General features: G+C 37.4%; 1 protein-coding gene across 2 annotated transcripts in view; it reads left to right on the top strand.

Annotated features, from left to right (window-relative positions):
• LOC117371885 (cytosolic carboxypeptidase 4) overlaps positions 1–22,466 on the top strand; it is a 32,390-nt gene extending 9,924 nt beyond the window's left edge. For both annotated transcript variants that reach the window (XM_055222428.1, XM_033967559.2), the window contains exons 3-27: positions 2,135–2,198; positions 2,576–2,722; positions 2,789–2,920; positions 3,170–3,263; positions 4,857–4,894; positions 5,262–5,470; positions 5,574–5,739; positions 5,824–5,891; positions 6,803–6,919; positions 7,472–7,610; positions 7,740–7,830; positions 8,110–8,376; positions 11,444–11,527; positions 11,605–11,694; positions 11,793–11,941; positions 13,018–13,105; positions 13,207–13,339; positions 13,409–13,562; positions 14,275–14,455; positions 14,804–14,933; positions 16,054–16,179; positions 16,581–16,643; positions 16,709–16,822; positions 17,380–17,534; positions 20,029–22,466. In XM_055222428.1, coding sequence (XP_055078403.1) covers positions 2,135–2,198; positions 2,576–2,722; positions 2,789–2,920; positions 3,170–3,263; positions 4,857–4,894; positions 5,262–5,470; positions 5,574–5,739; positions 5,824–5,891; positions 6,803–6,919; positions 7,472–7,610; positions 7,740–7,830; positions 8,110–8,376; positions 11,444–11,527; positions 11,605–11,694; positions 11,793–11,941; positions 13,018–13,105; positions 13,207–13,339; positions 13,409–13,562; positions 14,275–14,455; positions 14,804–14,933; positions 16,054–16,179; positions 16,581–16,643; positions 16,709–16,822; positions 17,380–17,534; positions 20,029–20,254 — 3,225 coding nt within the window. In that variant the 3' untranslated portion in view covers positions 20,255–22,466. The remainder of the gene's footprint in view (positions 1–2,134; positions 2,199–2,575; positions 2,723–2,788; positions 2,921–3,169; positions 3,264–4,856; positions 4,895–5,261; positions 5,471–5,573; positions 5,740–5,823; positions 5,892–6,802; positions 6,920–7,471; positions 7,611–7,739; positions 7,831–8,109; positions 8,377–11,443; positions 11,528–11,604; positions 11,695–11,792; positions 11,942–13,017; positions 13,106–13,206; positions 13,340–13,408; positions 13,563–14,274; positions 14,456–14,803; positions 14,934–16,053; positions 16,180–16,580; positions 16,644–16,708; positions 16,823–17,379; positions 17,535–20,028) is intronic.
• The last annotated feature ends 232 nt before the right edge of the window (positions 22,467–22,698 follow it).

The following is a 22,698-nucleotide window of genomic DNA, read 5'->3' as shown; positions in this document are numbered from 1 at the left end:
AAAAATCAGATAAAAGTGCTTAGTAAATGCCTATACATTTAAGGGATTTAGCAAGCTGACAGCCGTAGGACAAAAACTACAAATGCAACTTTGAGTAAGATAATGAGGAACAATGTAACATGTTTTAGTAAAAGCTCACAAAAAATCAGTTTTGGAACAGTGTGGCATATCATTTCATGCATGGTCTGCACTTTCAGTATATATTCTTACTATACCAACTGCATGTTTTGGTTTGACAAAAGAATCTTCAATTAACCAAGACCCCGGGGGACTGTATTTGCATGTTTTTACTGTGAGATAGAGGCATCAACTGGCAACCGCTATACCACCACCATACTGTCCTCGACTGGAGTAGTAAAGCTATACATGCTATACATTAAAGTACATATGAACTTCCACACACTTTGAAATGGCACTATCTTTAGAAATTGCCATTTCAAATGGAAACTTCGTGATTGAAAGTTCCACACTACATGTGGCAGTGTTACATTACTAAAGGAAACATCTACGTGCACTTGACGCATAGAAAGGCATCAACACTGAATGTGATCAAATGTGCTCAGATGTCTGTATCCAATCAAAACCAAATAGTACTGTCGAACTATACTTTACTAATACAAATATTCCTAAATATATTGAATAAAACTGTGTTTATTACACATAAAATTCATCCTCAAGCAATCCTACAAATTAACAGAGACAATTTCAAACCCAAAACATGAACAGGGTTGCATCAGAATGGGCATCAGGTTTAAATTCTGTGATACGCTAAAATGTCAAATTTACACAACAAAAGGGGACACTATAATTCACATTTGATTATTCCACTGTGTGCTGGGTGAACAACCCATTAGCGCCATGGTAATGTGACGCCTGACCCTTTACTTGGCCGCACCAGTAAGTAATGGGCTTGTGCAGCAGGTTAATAGGATCTACTGGATAACTGTGAGCTCTGTCTGCGTTTAGCAGCAGCTTCTTATTACAGTGGCTCAACAGATCTTCTCACTGTTTGTCTGTAAACACTGAGTTTGTTGGCCCGTTCTATCTCACATACAGATATTAATATCAGATAGATAGTTGGCTTTTCCTTCAATTCACCTTCTAATGAGGGGGGAGTGTTGAAACTGCAGAATTTAATCCAGCATTTATTTTAGTTGTTTTCTGACTAGATGCAGGTTATTCTGAATGTGAGTGAAAAACATATTATATAGGGCTGCAAGAGTAATTATAATGGACCTGAAAGTGCAATTTGAATGCAATTAGCAAATCACTGCAATGTTTTAAGTATCATAATTTCCTCCACAAAAAACAAGACATCCTGTCATCTTCTGCATAGAAAACTGCTAACCCTGCAGTTAGGTTAGGAAACGTGTTCTAAGATGTGATTCTTCTATTAGTTTGTAACTTTTTATTTCAGTCTTTTTGTCAATTCTTCTGGACACATTTAAAATGTCAACTTTGAGTCCTAAATAATGTAATTGTAATTGCAGTGCAATTGCTATTGCTATTTTTTCTCAAATCGTTCATCCCTACTCTACAAGTAGCTCTGCTGTTGTATCATTGTATGATTTAAGAATTACTTTATTTATCAAATAGCGGTTAAGACATTGGTCTCCATTTAAGAAGGCCCTGGTGTCAATTCTTACACTGGAGAGATCTCCCTGCATCATCTCCCTATCTCGGCATTTCCTCTTGGTGCTCAGGTTTTTCTTTCCCCCAAAAAGCCAGATCTCTCCATGGTGGGGTAAATAGTTGCAGTCACAGACAAAATTTTATTGGTTAGGTGCACACTTCAGAATTTGATGATATTGTAATTTATTATCTCAATTTAAAGCACTTTTAAAAATCGACACTACTCCCGAGTGCTTGATGAACTGGAAATGTCCATCTCCTGTAATGCTGCACGAGCCTGTCTTATTGTTATAATTAATATTGTTTTTTATTCTGTGGATGACTTATGCAGCTTAGAAACTTTTACAAACTTTTATCATTCATTATATTAATTGTATAATTAATTATAATAACAATATAATAATATTTCTTCTATATCTTCTTCTTCTTTTTCTTCTTCTTCTTCTTATTGTTATTGTTATTATTTTCAATGATAATAAATATGGTATTGTTCTTTCTACAGAATGCTGGGGACGTGGAAAGCACACTGAAAATTCTCAGTGTTCTAGATGAACTTTTGTCAGCTGGTAAGCACTCATTAAAGGTGCACTATGTAGCTTTTCTTTTGGAGGGTCCACCATCTGCTGCTTGTCTCCATGTTTTACTGTGTTTGTTTTGAATCATCTAAAATATAGCATTAAACATATTTGTCTTGCATTTATTTTATTTATTTATTTTCAGGTTTTTATTGCCAAAAATAATATTAAAACATGCATTCATGCTGTGAATTTCTCCACCAATCTGGCCTGTAACTTGTTTCCATGGAGATAGATAATTTAACCAAAGCAATCAACATCTCCAGAGAGGCAAGAAGGTAACGGAACCTCCATCAGAAAAGTTACACACTGCACTTTTTAATATTGAGTTTTAGACTGTACAGGTGCTCAGTCTCATGTGTTTTCAGGCACAGATCGTCGCATCTACTACATGATCAGTAAAGGGGGAAGCGAGGCTCTACTTACTGCACTGGTCAATACGGCTCGCTGCTTTAATCCCAACTACACCATACTACTGCCACTGTTGCACCTGCTGGCCAAAGTGGGATACAGAGGTGCAATATCTGTGGGCATTTTTCTCAATGTTGTGTGTTTTTGCTAATAATTTGTGTATCATTTAGACCGCCGAATTGGAATGAAAGCAGAAGATGCTGGTGCTGTTGTGCTAACTTTAAATCTGCTTAAACAAAACCTCAAAAATGCCAAAAGAGCTGCCGCCTGCCTCTGGGTTATTCAAGTGTTTGCTTCTTCAGGTAAAATAAATTAATCTTCAACATATTGATTATTCTTTTAAAACCAATTAATTGTGAGTTATTTGAATACATGCACAACTACAAAATGAACATGCACACTGTAATAACTGGGCATACTTGGTCATATATTCTAAACAGCAGGAGTCAATTAAGTTTTGCATTTTAAGTTTTTAAGTAAAGTCAAGCAAAGATAATAACTTTGAATGTCTGTGATGGAACAAATGAAAGGTAGTCATTTCTGTGTTACAGTTTCTACTGCAAACCTGATTGGAGAACACTGTGGACTAGATGTCATATATCGCCTCATCCCACACTATACCACTAAGAACCTTCATACTATCAAGTATGTACCTCAAACTGTGATATTTCCATAACACACAATAACCTGCAAATAGACTTTGCAGGGCACTGACCAGCATATTTTTAACAACAGTGTGGTACAGTGCAGAGTTGTCTTAAAAATATCACTCCATCAACTCAACACCTCCTGGTAGCTGGCAGTGTCAGCAACTATGAATGATAGATGACATGTGTATTGCCCCCTGACTGACCTGCAATGTGACACTAGATCCTTTCCTCACACGTCCAGAACAGAGCCATGCAAGGGTTAATGACGGGAAATATCTTTGTATGTTTAAAATATCTCCCTTTATAAGTAGTAAGTAGTGAAAAACAACATTTTGTGCATGTGTTGAAAATTTAGTACCACTGATGGCCACTCAGTTTGTACATACATTAAACTGAGGCGCACCTACTGTATATTGTCTCTACTGAGACAATATACAGTAAGTGCATTGTGAGTATACATGCTATAGGTTGTAAGGCTTATTTCCTTGTGTTAAAATGATCACTATCATGTTACTGAAGAATTTAGCTTTGGTGCAACACAGTTCTTACATAAGAAGGGAAGGACTATCTGGTATCTTCCCATCTATCTATGTCAAAAGTAGAAGCATTGGCTCAAGTAGCTTCTAGTGAAGTTAGAGCCAAGAGCTCTGGCTCACTGCCATATTCATGCTCTTGCCATTGCACCTCGTAAATATGCCGTTTCATGGGACATTAAAAGTTTTAGTGCCCAAGTTTACATTAATGCATTTCGCACATGACAAGAGGAGCTAACTTATTGAGAAGATTGTGAGATTCCATAACAACGCGTGCAGCGTCTTTGACTTTGACTAATTGGGAGCTGGGAATGCCTTTGATGTAACAGGAGAAACAAGGCATTTGTGTGATGTGTCAGTCACAGTGATCTATGCAGCATAGTGCCACTGAATGTGCTGCTTGACTGCTGTCCACACGTTAAAACAGTGATATCATTCAAGCTGTCTGATGTTCTACAACTAAATCTATGGAGAAATTCAATTTAGAGCTGTCAGCAGCAGCCCTCATTACTCTGAGCTCACCAAATGATTGACATTGTACCCTTTGTGAGACTTTTTCTATGACCATAGTCATAGAAAATAGCCTCTGACAGTCATCCACACTGTTGAATAGACTGATTTTATTTGACATATTTTGAAACATTTTATAAAGACTTAACATTTTGTATTTTTTGCAAAAATGAAAATATTCAAATTACATAAACCTAGAGTGCACTGAGGCCAGACTGATTGACCTTTCCTTGTGTGAACTCTGATGACCCTCGTCACCCTGCTCCTGCCACTGAGGCCCAGTTTACTTACTGACAGGAACATTATTCTCATAGTGTAATATAATTTGTACAATGCATGCCTACACAGAAACATGTATTTGTGCAAAAGGATATTTCTTGTGGTGGGTTTACTTGACAAACAAGTTTATTAAAAATCATGTTTTACCATTCATAGTTTATGTGTCACAATAACAACACCAGCTCTGATAATTAACAGTTTGTACACATATATTTTGGCATACACACACACGTGATTATGATCTAACTACCATCATTCTTTTTCAGGGCAGCCATTAATGCTTTTGCGGCTGTGCTCTGCACAAGTAAGTGTATTTGACTTAGACGTGCCTCATAGCTGCAACTGCCTTATATGACCCACAGGGGTCAGTGTTGCACTGTAGCTTGATAGAGCACTTGAGCAGTTTGTATGCGATTTTGATATTGCAGTTGAAGTTGTTGTTGTCCTTAAGGAAAGTTTTAAAGGGAATTAATTGTGTTGGAGTGATTAATTGAGGTAGTGTTTAGATAACCCCTGTTATCTGTAAAAACACAAATTCTCAGGTTAAACATGGTCCTGCAGTTACTAACAACTGTTTTTGACAATTGACAACCATGAGTGACTGATGATGTCAGTTCAGTTTCACAGATTTCATATGGTTGTAATGCTGTTCCTCTCCTCTTGCTCCTCAGAGGCTAACGTCTGCCTGGTGGTATCTAAGGGCTACATCTCTGGACTATTGCGGCTTTATGAGGACTGGCACTGCAAGGATACTCATCACGTTGCCATAGCAATCCGCCATGCGCTGCTGCGTTGCCTTCATAAGGTCACTTACAGTACTGCAGGCAGAGAGGCATTCTTTTCACTCGGAGGCCTCCGCCTTATTTACCAAACAACACAGGTGACCCATGTCTCTGTATGACTCAACAATGTGACAGCATCACTTTACATTATTCATTTTATTGCAACTTAAATGTTGTCTGTTACTTCTTTACTCTACGCAGACATGTTTGATGAACAAAGCTCTCTCCTCTCTCGTGGAGCCTTCAGTTCAGCTCATGAGAAAATGTCTACCTAAAACCCGCCTTCCTCTGACCTCAGATCTGTCTGCATACTCCTTTCCAATACCGGGACGACCCCACTCTGACCTTCATGTCAACATGGCATTCAGTACAAAAATCACATTTACATTGTCGCCCTATATAGTGTATTTCGTAACGTTTTTGAATATGTCTTTTTTATTCCTTTCTGTAGGTGACAGCTGTGGGGACAGCGATGAAGAGGAACCTGAAAAAAATCAGGAGACTGAACACAATAACTATGTGAGTGCTGCGTATCTCTTCATACGTAGTTACATGATTATGTTACAGGTTATGACAGGTATAAGATGACATACATGCTAAACTATTACATCACTGTACATTAGTTGCTGTTGAAATAATTGTATTTTCAAAGTATGAGTTTTTTTAATTCACATGGTATTTTTCCAACAAGGCACATGTCCTCTTAGCAAATCTACATTACTCTTTATATTAAATTATTTTAAATGGATGCTTAACATTTAGATTTCTATTCCCTAGAGATCAAACTAAATGGCATTAATTACAATAATCTGGTTGTGCAGTTGCCTTATTTTATACCTTATATATTGTATGTAAGGTGACCTTGAGTGCCCAGAAAGGCGCCTTATAAATAAAATGTATTATTATTATTATTATTATTATTATTATTATTATTATTATTATTATTATTATTATTATTATTATTATTATTATTATTATTATTATTATTATTATTTTTAACTTTTACACACTCTTCAACATTAGAAAAAACATGCAACTTGGATTTTGGTTGTTTGTTTGAATGCATTAATGTTATGTTATTATTCATTATATGGTTTTACCGCCAGTTTGCAGGACTGAGCTGCGACTGCTCCCTGTGGTGTATTGTATCAGAGCAGGTGCACACTCTGATCCCCCTAATCCTTGACATTTTCCCTGCTCCTCACAGGCACACAGCCTTTAACACAACCTGGTTCATCAAACCTGTGCATTCTGTGGCCATGCGGATAGGATTATCTAGTGAGAATCTTAAAATTCTCGTCTGACCTAGTTGATTTCATAAATAGCAATTTGTATTTTCATTTGTTCATCCTGGGATAAAACAGTGGCTAAAATGACTAACAACATAAACACCAGGCTATGCATTTATAACTCATAATTTTCTTATTAAGGATGACGATTTGGAGACTGACCAGAGCAAACTACGCCATCGGCCTGAGCCGGACAGACCTAAAGAAGCCCTGGCACAGTACAACGTTTTTTGCCCTGAGCTCTACCATGATTTTCAGGTAATGGCTTCCCTTACATCTCAGTCTTATATATCGCTTTTAGGTGTTTTTTACATGCTGATATGTGCGGCCTGGGACCATATGCTTAAGATGTAAGCTGAAAAACCAGAATAAATGTGCCCATGCATCAAGACACAGAAATAGTGGAATGGGTAATAAATGAGTGTCTCCGTCTGAGGTAATATTTCATGTCATACAACACAAGATCTGATCTGACACAACTCCTGATTAATGTTCTCATTTTAGACTAATGGAGACCCTGCAAGACTGTTTTAAACCTATAGGTTATTTTAGAAACTGTAAACACGCTCAAATTAGCTCATTCATTTTAACTTCTTGGTTCTTTTGGTTTTATTTGTTTGAATATCCCTATTATGCATTGCTCTTTTGCAATTGCGTAGCATTAAAAATTATGCATTCTAGGTTTGCTGAAAATGTGTGTAGGCATCGTAGACAGGAACAGTAACTAACTCAGTGTAATGCAATCATTAAACAAAAGTTTACTGTCAGAAATTCTTCTTACACAAAAACACATTTTTCTGTTTGCCACAGGAGCTAGATTTGGGTTCAGAAACAGAGAGAAGTTCACCAGCATCTTCATCAGATGATGAAGATGAGCTCTGTTACAGCTCTTCACCTCATGGCTCTCAAAGAAATGGGAGTGATCCTTTCCAAAGGAAATACCCTAAAGGTGGGAGGAATTACATTATACAGTATTAGACTTAGAAACGTATCTAGTTATATTTTGTTACTGTAATGTTCATCTTTTACAGACTATAATATTTTGAACACCAATCTGAATGCTTTTTTTCCTCTGCAGGTGTTGCACAGTCAGATTCTCGCAATTTTCACATTCGGTCCACTGTCCTTGGCACCAGTCCTAGTTTTAGAGCTATACCAAAAGAAACAAGGTAAAGTAAAATTAATCTCTCTTTAGCTCAAATTTAAACACAGCACATTCCAGGGACACATGATATTTGCCTGGGCAACAAAGCCCACATTTTACCATTCTTTCAAAGGTGGATTAACTGATCTGTAAAACGCTTTACTATTGTTTGATGCTCTGTATGGTCTGGTCCCATATCCTCCTGCATTCACACAAAAAGTTGGAAAGATCACTCATGATGCACTATTAGCATAATCAAGAAAGATCATTTGTCAATGTATTTTTTTCTATGTCTCTTTTAAAGGGGAGACCACTTTTTGCAGCAAAATGACCATGGTCACAATGATGAGGAGGAGACAGGAGATGAGAGCTGCCATCAGACCATCATAGATCGATTACTTGAGAGAAATGCCTCATGTATCCCTCACCACGATCCCAAACTGTACCGCTCTGCCGCCTCAAAAACTAAGTCCATCCCTGACTTCAACATCCTGGGCTTTCCTGACTTCTGGGGTCACCTTCCACCCAAAGGACACGAACCTATGGCTCCACGTAAACCCAATGTGCAGAGGTACTATTTTCAGTTTGTTTTATTTACGCAACTTTGTCTAATCAGTAACTGTTGCATGAAGCTCTTCTAGATGTAAATATTTGCAATGATGTTCTATAAATATGGAGGACAAGGATCTACTGTGATGAATAAGACAGATAGCACACAAACAGTGAAATACATACATAGATACATACTGATACATATATGTTTGTATTTGTCTTTACTTATTTAACTGAAATTGCTGTACCTTAGTTATGAAACTAAAAGCAAAATACATACAGCAGTTTCTATTGTAGGTCTGATGACCGGCAGCAGTCTGCTGCAAAACTCTATTGCCTCTTCATTTTGTTGTATGAAATATACTCTGTCACAGCATACCTAAATGTGTGGGACAGTCACATCCAGAATCAAACTGTGCAGAACAAAGCCCTCAGATGCTGTTTGCTGAATCACAAACTGTGAGTCAGTTGGATGTGATTTCCCACAGAGCAGCTGTCAGACAGAGCATGTAGTGGGACAGAACAGGATTGCCGTGTCCTCTCCTCTTGCACCTGTCCCATACTCCGCCACCACACACACTTCTTTCTTCACTTATTACCGTCTTCCCACACCCCACCGATATCTCGGCTCCCTGTCACATTCCATTATTTCTCCATTTCTTCTTTTATTACGCCATCATTTCTGCTCTGCAGTTGATCTGACAGCCAGGAAAGCCTTATTCTATAGCTGTGCCTGTCTATTCTCCAAATGGCCTCAGCAAATCTATCTTTGAGTATCTATGTTATATTATATCCCTCCTTGCCATTGTCTTGTTTAGATCTAGTGTTTAGCCCATTGTAGTGCTTTTACTGTTCTGTGAGCTATTGTTGGGTTTCAGGTAACAGGTGATATTTTCAATGTTGTAATGTTGTGTAGTGTAATTAGTAATATAATATAAAATGCAGATTTGTGTTGTAATATAGAAAGTTTTAAGGTCTAGTTCCTAAATGATCCAGTTTTCCATTTTGGAATTTACCTTTTGGATATTTTATGGCAAAGTACAATATAATCAATCGGGAAAAGTCGTTATTGCCCCTCATCTGGGACTATGACATCATCACATTATAGAATCTGAAAACTACTAATTCAGGCCGCCACAAACATTAATGGTGTGTTTGTGGGGGCATGAATTAACTACTGATTATCTTTACTGGGATACCAAGGTGCAAAAGCACTATACAATCAGATTAATTTAATTTTGTAAACTAAAAAGATCTAATTAAATTGCTGTCATGTACTAAAAATACACTTTTAATAAATATATCCTAAGCACTCCCCAACAATTCAACAGAGACAGACACCAATATTTCATTAATTTCATTAGATTACTTGAAAAAGGAGAGTGATTGTCTCACAGCAAAAGTGACATGCTGTGCAAAGCAAGGATGACAATTTATGGAATGGGACCTTATTATGTTGAAGTAGGTAGAATTTGCATTTCTTTTGACTTATTATTTTTAGCTGTTAGGACTGCAAATAGTTGCAATAAACAAATAGCAAAGATGGTAATTATTTCAGTAACAAAGGACAATGGGTGTAAAAGTGGAAGGCTATAATACTGACTTGCTGGCTCTTTGTGTATTCTGTGAGTATATTTGTACCTGAATTAAAGACAACCTAAACACAGAGCCCAAAGAGACAACTGTTTGTTTAAAGTGGTGTGTAAAATTCCCCCTCTCTGTGCAGTGCATCTCAATGGGACCTTCTTCATCTCTATGTTGATTGTTGCTGATAGTGAGTGCCACAGTGTCTTTTATTTCAAGTCCCCACCACCAGCAGGGCCTTGTAAACACAGGGAGCTTATTCATAGCTCTCTATCTTTAAACCACTACAGTACAGTGTCTGAGCTTCGGGCTTCTGCCGCCGAACGTTTTGGTGTTGCTAGAATCCCATCAATAAGATCTTCATTTACATTATCTGTGAGAACTGCCAACTAATTGACTGTGCTATTTCACTTGAAAAACATAAAATGGTGGTTAATGTTTATAACACTTTGTCTGAGCATTGGAACAATGAGTGCATCTGCCTCACAGCTATAGTTTTCATTCCCAGACTCCACAAGGTCTACTGTGCTACAATAAAACCTAGTGAATAGGAGTCAGTTTGTCATAATCTGTAAATGCTCATCCAGGAGTAAAACAATTGAAGGATTTTTTTTGTAGTATTTGAACTTGAACATAGAGTGTGTGTACTGTCTTTCAACTGGCCTCCTCTGAGACATTTTCTCAGCATTTTCAAGAGGTCGGCAGATGCTGACATTTAAAAATGTTAAAGATGCAATTTCCCTTTGACCTTAATCTAATTATGTTGCCAGTTTGTTGGTGCTCATCTAAAGAGAGCATGTTAAGGCGTCTGCAGTTCTTTAACAGAACAGATGCCAGTGCCATTTCTGAAGGGACTTTATGAGAAAATTGTCCCAGGTGCAATGTAAAATTAGACACGATGCAAAAGATCTTTAGAAGCGTTGCCATAGTTGCACATGTCTGGACCACATTTACTAAATATGTATGGCTTTATTGTCGCTACCACAGCTACTGTAGGAATAACTTGCAGTAATTCTTTTGAAGGTTCTAACATTTTTTGAAGTTGCCTCTAAAAGGGGCACTATGTAACTTCTGTGGTTGTGGTCCTCTACTATGGAGATGTTATTGCTAGGCCTTGAATGTTCCATTTAAACTTAATCTATTTTGCATTTATTCAGAAAAACCTTAACAGAATGTAAAAGAGCCTGTTTGTCTTTCTATCTGACCTGTATAGTGCCCCTGTGACATCACCTGCTCGTCTCTTAGGAAATGAATATGTTCATTACCATACTGTTGGACCATCAGGGGGCAGATCTTCAACCAGAAAAGTTACATAGAGCTCCTTTAATAATATGGGCAAGTTACTATTAAAATCTACTGTGCCCTGTTATTGTGCATTTACTAAAGGTGTTCAGATTACAATGTAGTACAAAGTAACTGGAACCCGATGTGTTATTGGACTTTGTCATTTGTTAAACTTGTCATTATACTTGCCTCATTGGTGACAGTGTCTTTGCTCTTAGGCAAAAAGTGTTGAAGGATGTCGAGCGCTTCCTGAATAAAGATGACATCATCAACAAGGTTATTTTTGATGTGGAGGACAGCAGGTATATGGCTGACATGTATTTTTGCTTATACAGTACAATGCAGTAGAGCCAGACTCAAGAAAAGTTCTGTTTGTCAGTCTGCAGTGCCCTTCTGACAGCACAGAGTCTCTCAGGTTCTTTTCCAAGTTTGAATGCGGAAACCTCCGGAAAGCTGTTCAGGTCCGCAGGTAAGCTCTAATCTGAGGTTTTTAGTAAATTAAGAAGTAAAACATGAAGTACAGACTTTGAGTTCAAAGGATTATAATCATTTTGTCCTTCTCTTCAGATATGAATATGATCTGATTCTGAATGCAGACGTGAACTGCTCTCAGCACACTCAGTGGTTTTACTTTGAGGTCAGTAACATGGAGCCAAATGTGCCCTACTGCTTCAACATCATCAACTGTGAAAAGACCAACAGCCAGTTCAACTACGGTAAATCATGGTGTTAGGTGATTATACACTATGTAGCTTTTCTGCTGGAGGTTTCATCACCGGTCTCCATTTCCTGGAATTTTCTACAGTAGCAGGGTCTTCTCTCCATAAATCTGATCTGTAATTGGGTCTGGTGATGTCACCTGGACATATACAAGTTTAATAACCTACCATAGAACTTTCCAGGCAAAGTAATAACATCTCCATGGAGACAAGCAAGTGGCAGACCCTTCACATAAAACTTAAGTTGTGCACATTCCACACAATTGAATAACACTGGTATTGTATGCTTAAACTATGTATGCTTGACATATAATATGTTTTATGAATGGTTGAACTGAGTCACTGAGCAGAATAGAGCAGTTGTTCTGGCTAACAATGACTGCCTCTTATAACTCTCTGTCAGATGGAAACAGTTGTTTTGTGTGGCCCCTGCCCTTTGACCCCTCACTGAGTGACAGTTGATGAAGCTTTGTACAGACATCTCTGCAGCCATAATACACCATCTATTACCTCTAAGGCGCACACAAATGAACTCACAAAAGGGCATTTCTCCCATAGCATCTTTCGTTTCAAATGCACTTCCTCACACACTCATTTATGCAGTGTCCTTTGTAGCAGAAAATAGCCTTTGATAACATCCCATAGGAAATCATGAATGAATAGAAGAAAGGCTTGTCTTCCCAAATAGACCCTAGGTATTGTTCCAAAAATGACATCTCTTCTGAAAGGTTGTAATTTGATGACAAACAAAAAGTCAACTGTATTTTGGACCTCTAAATGTTGATACATTAGGGGGTGAACAGAGACTTTTCAGGTGCTCAACAAAAAGGGCTCTCTGTTAGCAGGGTCTATATCTGACAATCATCAAGGTCATCACAAATATGTGCCTATTTAACAGATTGCCTTTTTGTTGAGAATAATGGTAGATTTTAAGGTTCTGAAATTGTGTCTTGCTGCTTTAAGAATGGACCACTACTCACTTTCATCTATTACTTTGTGTACCAAAATGCAACTTTTGGTTTAATAGACCTATGTACATGGTAAATAAAATAGCTTGTGTCTCTTTATGACAGGCATGCAGCCAGTCCTGTACTCTGTGAGAGAGGCTCTAGAAGGTCGACCTCACTGGGTCCGAACTGGAACCGAAATCTGCTACTACAGGTATAAATACTGTAAAGTCACATCTATCCTAAATATTTTGAAGTTTCCCTTTTCAGTGAGCATTTTATGGTAATTTAGTCCACTATTGTTGTGTCCTGCAGAAACCACTTTTGTCCTGTGCGAGGCAGAATGATGGCCACCTTTTATACACTGACATTTAGCATCACCTTCAAACACAGTGATGACGTCTGCTATCTGGCCTACCACTATCCATACTCCTACTCTGCACTGAAGGTACTACCTGTGCTTCACTATTACTGCTTTGTTTAGATTTACTTCTGACTTGTGCAAACTATGTCCCAGGCCCATCTTAAAGTGCTGCAAAAGTCAGTAGATCCTGCCAAAGTGTTTTTCCGGCAGCAGACTCTGTGCGGGTCTTTGGCAGAAAACTCCTGTCCACTGGTCACTATCACTGCCTGTCCGGCCAGTCGAGGTTGGAAGGATCTACATCAGTTACGTAAGTACTGCTTTTTACGTTCAATCTCTGAAAATTCCACATTATTATAATAATACATGAATAAAAATAAAAATATTTAAAAATACTATACTATTACTAATTATACTCATATTGATACTCATATATTATTATTCATATTGATTGAAACAGTATGTTAAATGTAATGCTTCATAGACTGGTCTTTTAGATTTTGTTTTATAAAAAATGAATTGAATAGGTTTCAATAATAATTCCCTGAACACAAACAAGTCGGATAATTGCTGTTTAAAGCTAAAAAAAAGTCAAATTTCTTCTGAACTCTGCTCTAAATCACATTTTTTTATCAGATTAATTTCAGAATTCACAAACAAATATATACAAAACAAAAACACCTGTATGCTCACAAACATGTGCCTACAAATAGAGTAAAAAGTGTGATTCATAGTGTAATACTTATTCACTGAGGATATAAGCCTCTTCTAAGAGATCGCACCTCTCTGTGATTGGTTGAATTTGACTGTCATTCACACTGAGAGATTGAACAATAAGACAGTTTAATGTCTGATGTCTGATTTAGCATTCAGCTGCACTAAACAGAAATGCCCCAAAATACAATATAATCTAGTCTCTAGTCAGAAGGGCATATTTTTTATTTCATTTTGTCATTTGACCCACCCCCAATTTACATCTCCATTTTTGACTTTGTTTGAGTAGATGTTGTGATTCTTCCTAGGTAATCGCATCTACATTGTGCTCACTGGCAGAGTCCATCCTGGTGAGTCCAATGCCAGTTGGGTTATGAAAGGCACACTGGAGTTTCTCTGCAGCAATGACCCGGTAGCCCAGAGTTTAAGGGAAACTTTTGTCTTTAAGATCATCCCAATGTTGAACCCTGATGGAGTCATCAATGGCACGTGAGTACAGTTGCTGAAAAAACAATGATTTACCTGTGTTCATATAATAGCTTGACAAACATTTTGCGGCTGGAATTGTCTTTCTGTTAACATCTGAAAGATAGATTTCTTAAGGGATCCTGGAGACTAATTTTGAAGAATTCCCTGAGGCATTATGTAAAACAGGGACATTGATATTTGTTGTCAATAATTCCTACCATATTGGGGCCTGAACAAAGGGACAATTTCTCTGTATATATGTCTTCAGCTGTTGAAGTTTTTTTTTTTTTTTATCCCACCATATCATATTGATTCTGATTGATGATTTCCATTCTGATTTAATTTGTGTCTCTTTGTATGTGTCCGCAGACATCGCTGTAATCTGAACAGTGAGGATCTGAACCGACAGTGGTCTAAACCAGACCCGGTCCTCAGTCCAACCATCTACCACACTAAGGGATTTCTCTATTATCTCAACAGCATAGGAAGGACACCTCTGGTACGTTATTAATTTATTCAAACTATGTTTATTTAGGACACAAGAGTAGGCACATGATTAATATTTACAGCAGAGAAGAAATGTATGAATAAAATACTACTAATACAATAATAGTAACTAGGAAAACATTGTTTGTCCCTGGAATATACTTATTTCCATGCATATTCAGGCAAACTGGCTATCTATATCAAATTGTTTTTTTTAGTGAGGAGTTTGTGAAAAACATTCCTCCTAGAACACGCTACAACCCTTGTTAACTTGTAAAGAAAAGTTACAAATTGAATTGATTTTTAATAAAATGCCTTTTCTCCATGACAATTTTTATGGATTATCAAACTAATCTCTTTTCAAAAACACATCTATTAACAAATGTAATCAGTGGCACTTTAAAGGTATTTTGATAAGGAACATCAGTCCCAAAGGAAGCTCAAAGCTGTGACAATCTTAATGAAGAAAATTGAACAATAAGTCTATCTAACTCTAACCTGAGTTGATATCACCAGTCAATTAAATTTTATTTCCAGATTATTTTTTACCCTCGAAGATATTCCATCAGCAGCAGATTTTCTGATCAATAGAAAGTTTATTAGCAATCAAATTAATGTCTGATTGTCCCATTTGGTGTGTCTGTGTTTTCCACCGACTGAATCAAATGTAATGAGATGATGTTAATGAGAAAGACATATAATGAATTGACCTTCATTGGTTGTTTTAATTGGTTTAGATTAGAGAGATGTGGTGTTTTAGTCCAATTTATCAAGTGAACCTCAGACTGAAAACAAGCTGCACGTGTCTGCACTTTCAGAGCAAAATAATCAAAAATTAACTTGTGCCTAGTAATAACGGTTTACGTAAATATTTTTTGTTTCTGCATTTGCTGATAGTACCTTTTGGCCTTTGTGGCACCACTGATATATAATATAACAGTTTAACTATGTGGAAATGTCATTGATTTGCCTGGAATGTTCCACAGAATGACATTAAACTTACTGGTATCTATCTTGCATTCGTTCAATTACAGGTGTTTTTTTTTTCAGTAGAAAAAGGCTTGGTCTGGTACATTTAGGCTATCCTAATGTGCCAAATTAACTACATAGGTAAATTATTGTTTTGCCATCAGGTGTACTGCGACTACCACGGTCACTCAAGGAAGAAGAATGTGTTTTTGTATGGCTGCAGTGTGAAGGAAACGCTGTGGCAGTCTGCAGTGGACACTGTGGGTGTGAAGGAGGACCCCGGCTACAGGGTACACATGCTCAGAATCCTCTATATACTTCATGATGGATGTAGTGGTAACCCGTTTTTGGCTATGGGTGTCTGAGTGATAATTTGTTTTATCATCTGTCTAGATACTGACAAAATAAAAATAAAAATTTAAATGGCTTGATTTAGGTTGAAGTAAAAATGATTGGACTGTAAAATTAACCACAAAACTTCAGAAATATCAATGTATACCTTGCAAGTTTCTTTTTGTATTATTTTTGCAGTATTTTTTAAAACTCAATATTTTTGCATATCTTCAAAACAACAGCTCACTCACTTCTACCTTCTCCTATACATCTTTATTAGTGTTGTGTATTACTAGAGAATATGCATACAAAGATGAGCTGCAGTGTTGAATTCTCATTTATGCCTTTGTTTCATCAGACCATTCCAAAGACCTTGGACCGTATAGCACCTGCATTTTCATTCAACAGCTGCAACTACCTGGTAAAATAAATGAAAACATGGTTTATTTTTCATATCGAATTGAATTGGCCCTTTCTCTCTAATAGGTGGAGAAATCTCGTTCAGCCACGGCCAGAGTGGTGGTTTGGAGGGAAATTGGTGTCCTCAGGAGTTACACCATGGAGAGCACCTACAATGGCTGTGACCAGGGAATATACAAGGTAAAAGTATTCTTTTGGAGCACAAACCTTTTCTGATGGATGTGCTACCTGCTCGCCTCCACGGAGATGTTATTCCTTTGCCTAAAATGCTTCACAGTATAACAGTAAATATATCAATGTTGCGTTTATTCAATTACACGTTTATATTGCAAAAGAGAATGCTTTGAAAAACATGCATCTTTACTGTGAGCAGAGTCACTTCTGCACAGATCTTACCTGTAATTTTGCCTGGTGGAATCACTTTCTTGTCTCTATGGAGATTAAATAAATTTAACACCATTCTGTGGAAAAATCTAAACAAAACAACATTTTCATGGAGACAGGCATGGAACTTGTGCTCAAAAAGACCCCATAAAGCAATTTTTTATCCTTCATATAATATTAATGAGCAAATTTAATTTTGTAAGAAATCCATGTAGAAAAGAATCAACTTGCAGTGTGACAAACAATAAATGGTCAAGGCAGCACATTGTAACGATGTGAAGTACCACTCTTAGCCATGTATAGTGTCTATGCTCTGTGCATTATAGAATCTATTGCACTCTCCCTGTTACCAGGGCTTACAGATGGGAACCAGAGAGCTGCTGGAGACGGGGCTCAAGTTCTGCCACAGTTTGCTGTCAGTTTCCAAAGATGTGAAGACCCTCTACAGCAGGAGGCTCATCAACCACATAGACTTGGACCATAATACTCTAGACCACACGTCCAATGAGTAAGTTATCACTTATATAGACAATTTATCACTTAGACAACAGCATAAAGGAGAAGACATTGAGTTAGGCGGGAGTTTTCCACTTTTTCACTTATGAAAGTGCTGTGTGCTTGTACTTTTTGCATACATAGTTGTTTTTGAACAAGATCCTAAGCTAGCTTTTGCCAGCACAACACCAACCCAGTCTTTTTTGTAGATTAATCAATGCACAGGGCATGTCTTTAGTCAACCAAGAATTTTTTAATCAATCTTTAATCAACTACAGCCTTACACACAATGTGTGGTAGAATTTATAGGGTTACAGATTAATTTTACTTTCAAATAGCAGCTGCTCTTTTAGTTACACATCCCACCACTGCAGTTGTTTTTGAAGTGTATGTATTTGCTTTGACTTCAGTGAAATTAGCTCCTCCCTTCAGATTGATATAAGGCAGTGTCCACTAGTAATCTGACCAGAACTGAAGAAGCTACACGGATGAGCAGCAAAACGTCTTCACTCCAACAACATTTTGTCCAGTTGACAGATTTGAATTTTTCTTTTACTATACAATCAGACATTGTACAGGCTGGAGAGTATGTAGCCAAGTACGTTGTCAAATACTATCTCAAAATGAAATAGCAATCTTGTTATGACACTAAATTACACTACGGTTTTACACTCCTTCAGTCCAGTCAATGTCAGACGAGCCTTGTCGCTACATGGCACAAAAAAGAAACACGTAGGAACTAACACATTGCTGGGGGCATACGCACTCACAAAGACACAACACTTTTATGCACCACACCAGTACCAGCTGATTGGGGTTAAGGCAATGTAGGGGTAGAGTGGCTGAGGGTGCTTGTAAGAGCAAGTGGGATTGTTTTTAATGGACAGCAAAGCACTTTGTTTTACATTTTTAATGAAAAAGGTTTCATAAATAAAGTTTGATTGAATTTGGGTGGCTACATACGCTCCAAACTATATCATGTGTGATTGTGTAATTGTTGATTCATATTCCCACCTTACTATTGACAGACAAATAAAACCTGTTTTTTCACTGTAAAAAAAAAGACAAGATTGGGGCTTTTTGGCGATTTTGTCCAGCTGAATACATACACTTCAAAAACTACACTTAAGTTAAAATTTGAGCTGCAAATTTAAATAATGTCCTGGGAAGAAAAGAACTTGGAGCCCAAATGATGTAGGTCCCACTTGCCGCTCAGAGCTTCCGTAGAATTTTGTTACAAAAGATGGACATAGGTTTTCATTATCATTTTAAAGTCCTACTGCAAAACATTTTCAGCCAAAAAGTGTAATTTATGTTATTATAGCTGTGTTATAGTGTAAAACTATGAGCGGGCTTGTCTCTTCCCAAACCGGATTTCTAAAAGTTACTCTATGGGAATATGCAGGTGACATGCCTATCACTAAATATATTACATACTGCTGCATTAAGTATATTTTTAAATGAAGACACATTAAACAATTAAATACTAATTTAAACCTGATAAACAATCAAGCTTCAGATAATGTGTGGCAGCCCGATAAGTGAAATGAAACAAAACAATTATTTTGGAGATTAACCTTTTGTTTCTTTTGGTATTATGTCTAGCTTTCTGTCTAGAAAGAAAAAAAAAAATCTGTGTACCATTCTACTTTCTACTACTGGTGGTTTTGAAAGACTATATCCAGTATTCTGACATCCATGGCAGACTTGAATCCACTGCTAATCTCCCTCCACATTGGTATTCTGTGTAGGCCCCTCACGCTGCCTTTGAGCCTGTCAGGGTGCTCTCTCAGTCCCCGTTCTTCTTCTCCCTTTTCACCGTGCTTCTTCTCAGACACTCCAAAATGAGAATTAGTGTGCATGTCACATACCCCGTCCCAATGGAGTCCTGGTGTGTCTGTACATGCCCCTTTGACGAGTGCCTACCTCATCTCTCCTTCTTTTCCTCTCTCTCTTTCCCCCTCTCTCTTTTTCCCTCTCTCTTAGTCCCACAGGCTTTGGCTAATCAGATTACTGGATATGAGTGTTACTGTCACTTGCCAATCATCTCAACTGTAGGAGCCCAAGTCACATGGAGAGTTCCCACATAAGCCACAATGTGCAGTTTATGTTCACATCAGAATTAAGAAAATATTACTGTTAGTTATTATATGAATGATCATTATATATACTACTCCGTAAAATAAATATTAATTTATTAGAGATTTAGTACCTGTTGCTTGTGAACACACTACGTCTAACTTCTTCATGTTTTATTCAAGGTCTAATCCCTGGCTTCTTTTCAGGGCAATACTTATCATTTGTCACATCTTATGACGCAACTAATTTCACAGTAATGTATTTTATTTGTGTCTGAGAAAAAAAGTTGTTCAACTGATTGGAAGTTATATAAAAAGAAAAACTAAATTCAAATCTGTACTTTTATCTTGAATTGCTTTATTAAAATAAAATTTTGACCTAATTATAAATATGCCCTATTCCAACCGTAACATCTTCTTTCTCTGCAGCTGTTTTGAAGACGATGAGCCTCCATGTGTTGAGGAAATTGAATATTCCAAAGACTGTCCTGCTCTAAAAGGAGCTGACCTGGACTCAGATGTCAACAACAACATGGCATGCTGTGATGAAGACGAGGAGTGTGAAGGAGAGCAGCAGAGGAACAGTTTCAGCCAATCCAGCATGAAGAGCAGACTCTATCACCTCATCTCACAGACCTCCATCGGGACTGAGTGAACACAGGACAGTTCATACGTGGGCTTCAAAAGTTCACTCATTGTAGTTTAATCATGGGTTGGACTAGGCTAATTGCATTATGTTAGAATATAATTCACAGAAATGAATCATATTTTGAATTGTTATGTGAGTATGCAAATCTAGAAAACTGGCACTACTTTATCCATGTTTACATAAGAGGCTTTTACAGGTGCTAGTGTGAACGTCTTATAATTCAGTTTGTGTGGTCTGCCAAGTAAAAAAAAACAGATTAATTACTAACATAAAATGTTGTAAATACTTTAGAGTTTAAAAGTGTGTAGAATACTCTTGTAAATAATACCATTTCTGTCTTGTGCGGTGCATGTGGTTCAGTTTGAATTTAAACAAAGTTAAAATAACGTGTAGTCTGTACTCAGATGTTATCAGACTGTGTTTGGTGAATGTAACTAAATAATGTGTGATGATATAAATACTGATATATGTGCTTCTGTAGCACCCACTCAAACCTACTACCTAATGCAAATACACATTTTCTCGCCAAAATTTTCAGTCTGCCCATCCAAATTCAGCAGGCCAGGCCTGATTCCTGCCACTGTTTTTATGCTATTTGTGTGAGTGACTTAAATAATTAAACTGTTAAGAATGCTTGCACCCCGCTTTTACCAGCCAATGCTATTGAAAATAATATATAAAACAAAATACTAGCCGTCCTCCCTCAGAGGGGTAGGTCAGACATTTTGTGTGTTTGAAAAATGTTTGTATAGAAATATGTTAACGCCCGTAGCCCCTGAAGACCTATCTGTGTAGAGCAGAGTAAACATGGTAGTGTTGGAGCAGTTCTCTTGTTACAATAGCAGTTAATTAGCCCAGTCAGGAGGGAGCGCTATTGATCGCCTCTGTTAATTGGACGTTTAACTGTCCAATCCCAGAGGCCTGTTCAGCACAGCTATGGTTTCAGTTTGTGTGAGAGTGTGAGGGACGAGAGAAACCACAGGAAACAGAGCTGCTTCTGCCTCATCACAAATGTACACTGTGACTTTGTTCACATCTTTGATATCCCATATAGCGACAACACAATGTGATTTTTCTTGATATCAGCTAAACAATAGTAGCCTAAAATGGGAGAATAATTATACCCTGATGTGGCTTATAGTTATTATTCAGCCAGGCCTCTTTGATTTTGGAATAGCTGTAGCATGTGGCTCTTGTCCAAAATACAAAATATGTATTTATTAAGAAACATTTAATACTGTCTTTAGGCCTTAGTTTTCGGCATCACATTTCGTGGTGTGCAGAGCCCATCAAACAGAGGCACAGAGACCACTCCTCTGAGGCCAAGTTTCTGATATCAGGTTTTTACCAAAACAAAATATGAAACTGGAGCATGTGGTAAATGTGTACTATGATTTGTGATGAGTGAATAATTTAGTAGTCTGAAAGCCTCTGGTCCTACGGTAAGGCCTATTGCCCAGGGGCACAGTGACTCATGTAAAGGTAATCCAGCCTAAGCCAGAACCAAGGCACAGATATTGATATGTAGTCAGACTTCGCAAGGTTATCAACTTCTCTGCTAATATGCAATGCATCTGTTTACATAGGTGCACTTTTTAAATAATCCAAATTTGCCCTGAAATGCGTACAGTGTATGTATTTATCACATTTTTATTTTGTAAAAAGTGGAAACATGTTGTAAGAACTCAGAAAATATTTCAGATAGGTCTACTGTACATTTTGTTGTTTTTTGTTTGTTTGTTTGTTTGTTTTTTCCAGATCTTGAGATACTGAATGCATTCATGAATATAATTTCATTCAGAAAAATGCCAGTACAATTTAATTACTAAACGTTTATGCAGTGAAAAGGAACAGTTAGTCTGGTTGACAAGACTAATGTGGCTGCTGTACTATACCTCTAGCGCTTACACAGCCTGACAGCAGTCCAGCCTGACTGCAGAGTCACAGAGCACGTGTACACTGAATAATAACAGTTATAGTAAAATGGATATGTCTGAATGAAACACTAGAAACCACAAATTGAGTTGAGTATTGAAAAGCCATCTGAGTGCGATGAGGCAGAGGCTTTTCCAGACACAGAGGAGAACATGATACTGGGGCAAAAATTGGCTTCACCACTGCATGTCAATAAATGAGAATATTGTGGAAACTTTTATTTCAGTACTTCAGTGAATAAATAGTCTCCAAGATATTGAAATAGAGAAATGTTGATCGTTCAGTTAAAGTAAACAAAATAGTATCTAAAATGAGAAATTATCTACAATACTCTGTTGTCTTCATGACTGCTCGTATACCAATGTGCAGACACACTGATAAAATGAATTCACATTCAAGCAAACAAAGTAAACAAGGCTTTTGCTCTAGAAAGCTGGAAGCTGATGTTTAAAAATTCATAAAATCAGGACTGGTAGCATATTACTGATAAATTTGTCCTGGGACCATCGTCTGCT

This window comes from Periophthalmus magnuspinnatus, chromosome 6 (assembly GCF_009829125.3).
Source record: "Periophthalmus magnuspinnatus isolate fPerMag1 chromosome 6, fPerMag1.2.pri, whole genome shotgun sequence".
Classification (NCBI taxonomy): Eukaryota; Metazoa; Chordata; class Actinopteri; order Gobiiformes; family Gobiidae; genus Periophthalmus; species Periophthalmus magnuspinnatus.
The sequence above is the reverse complement of the archived record's forward strand: the minus strand, read 5'-3'. Positions and strand labels throughout refer to the sequence as shown.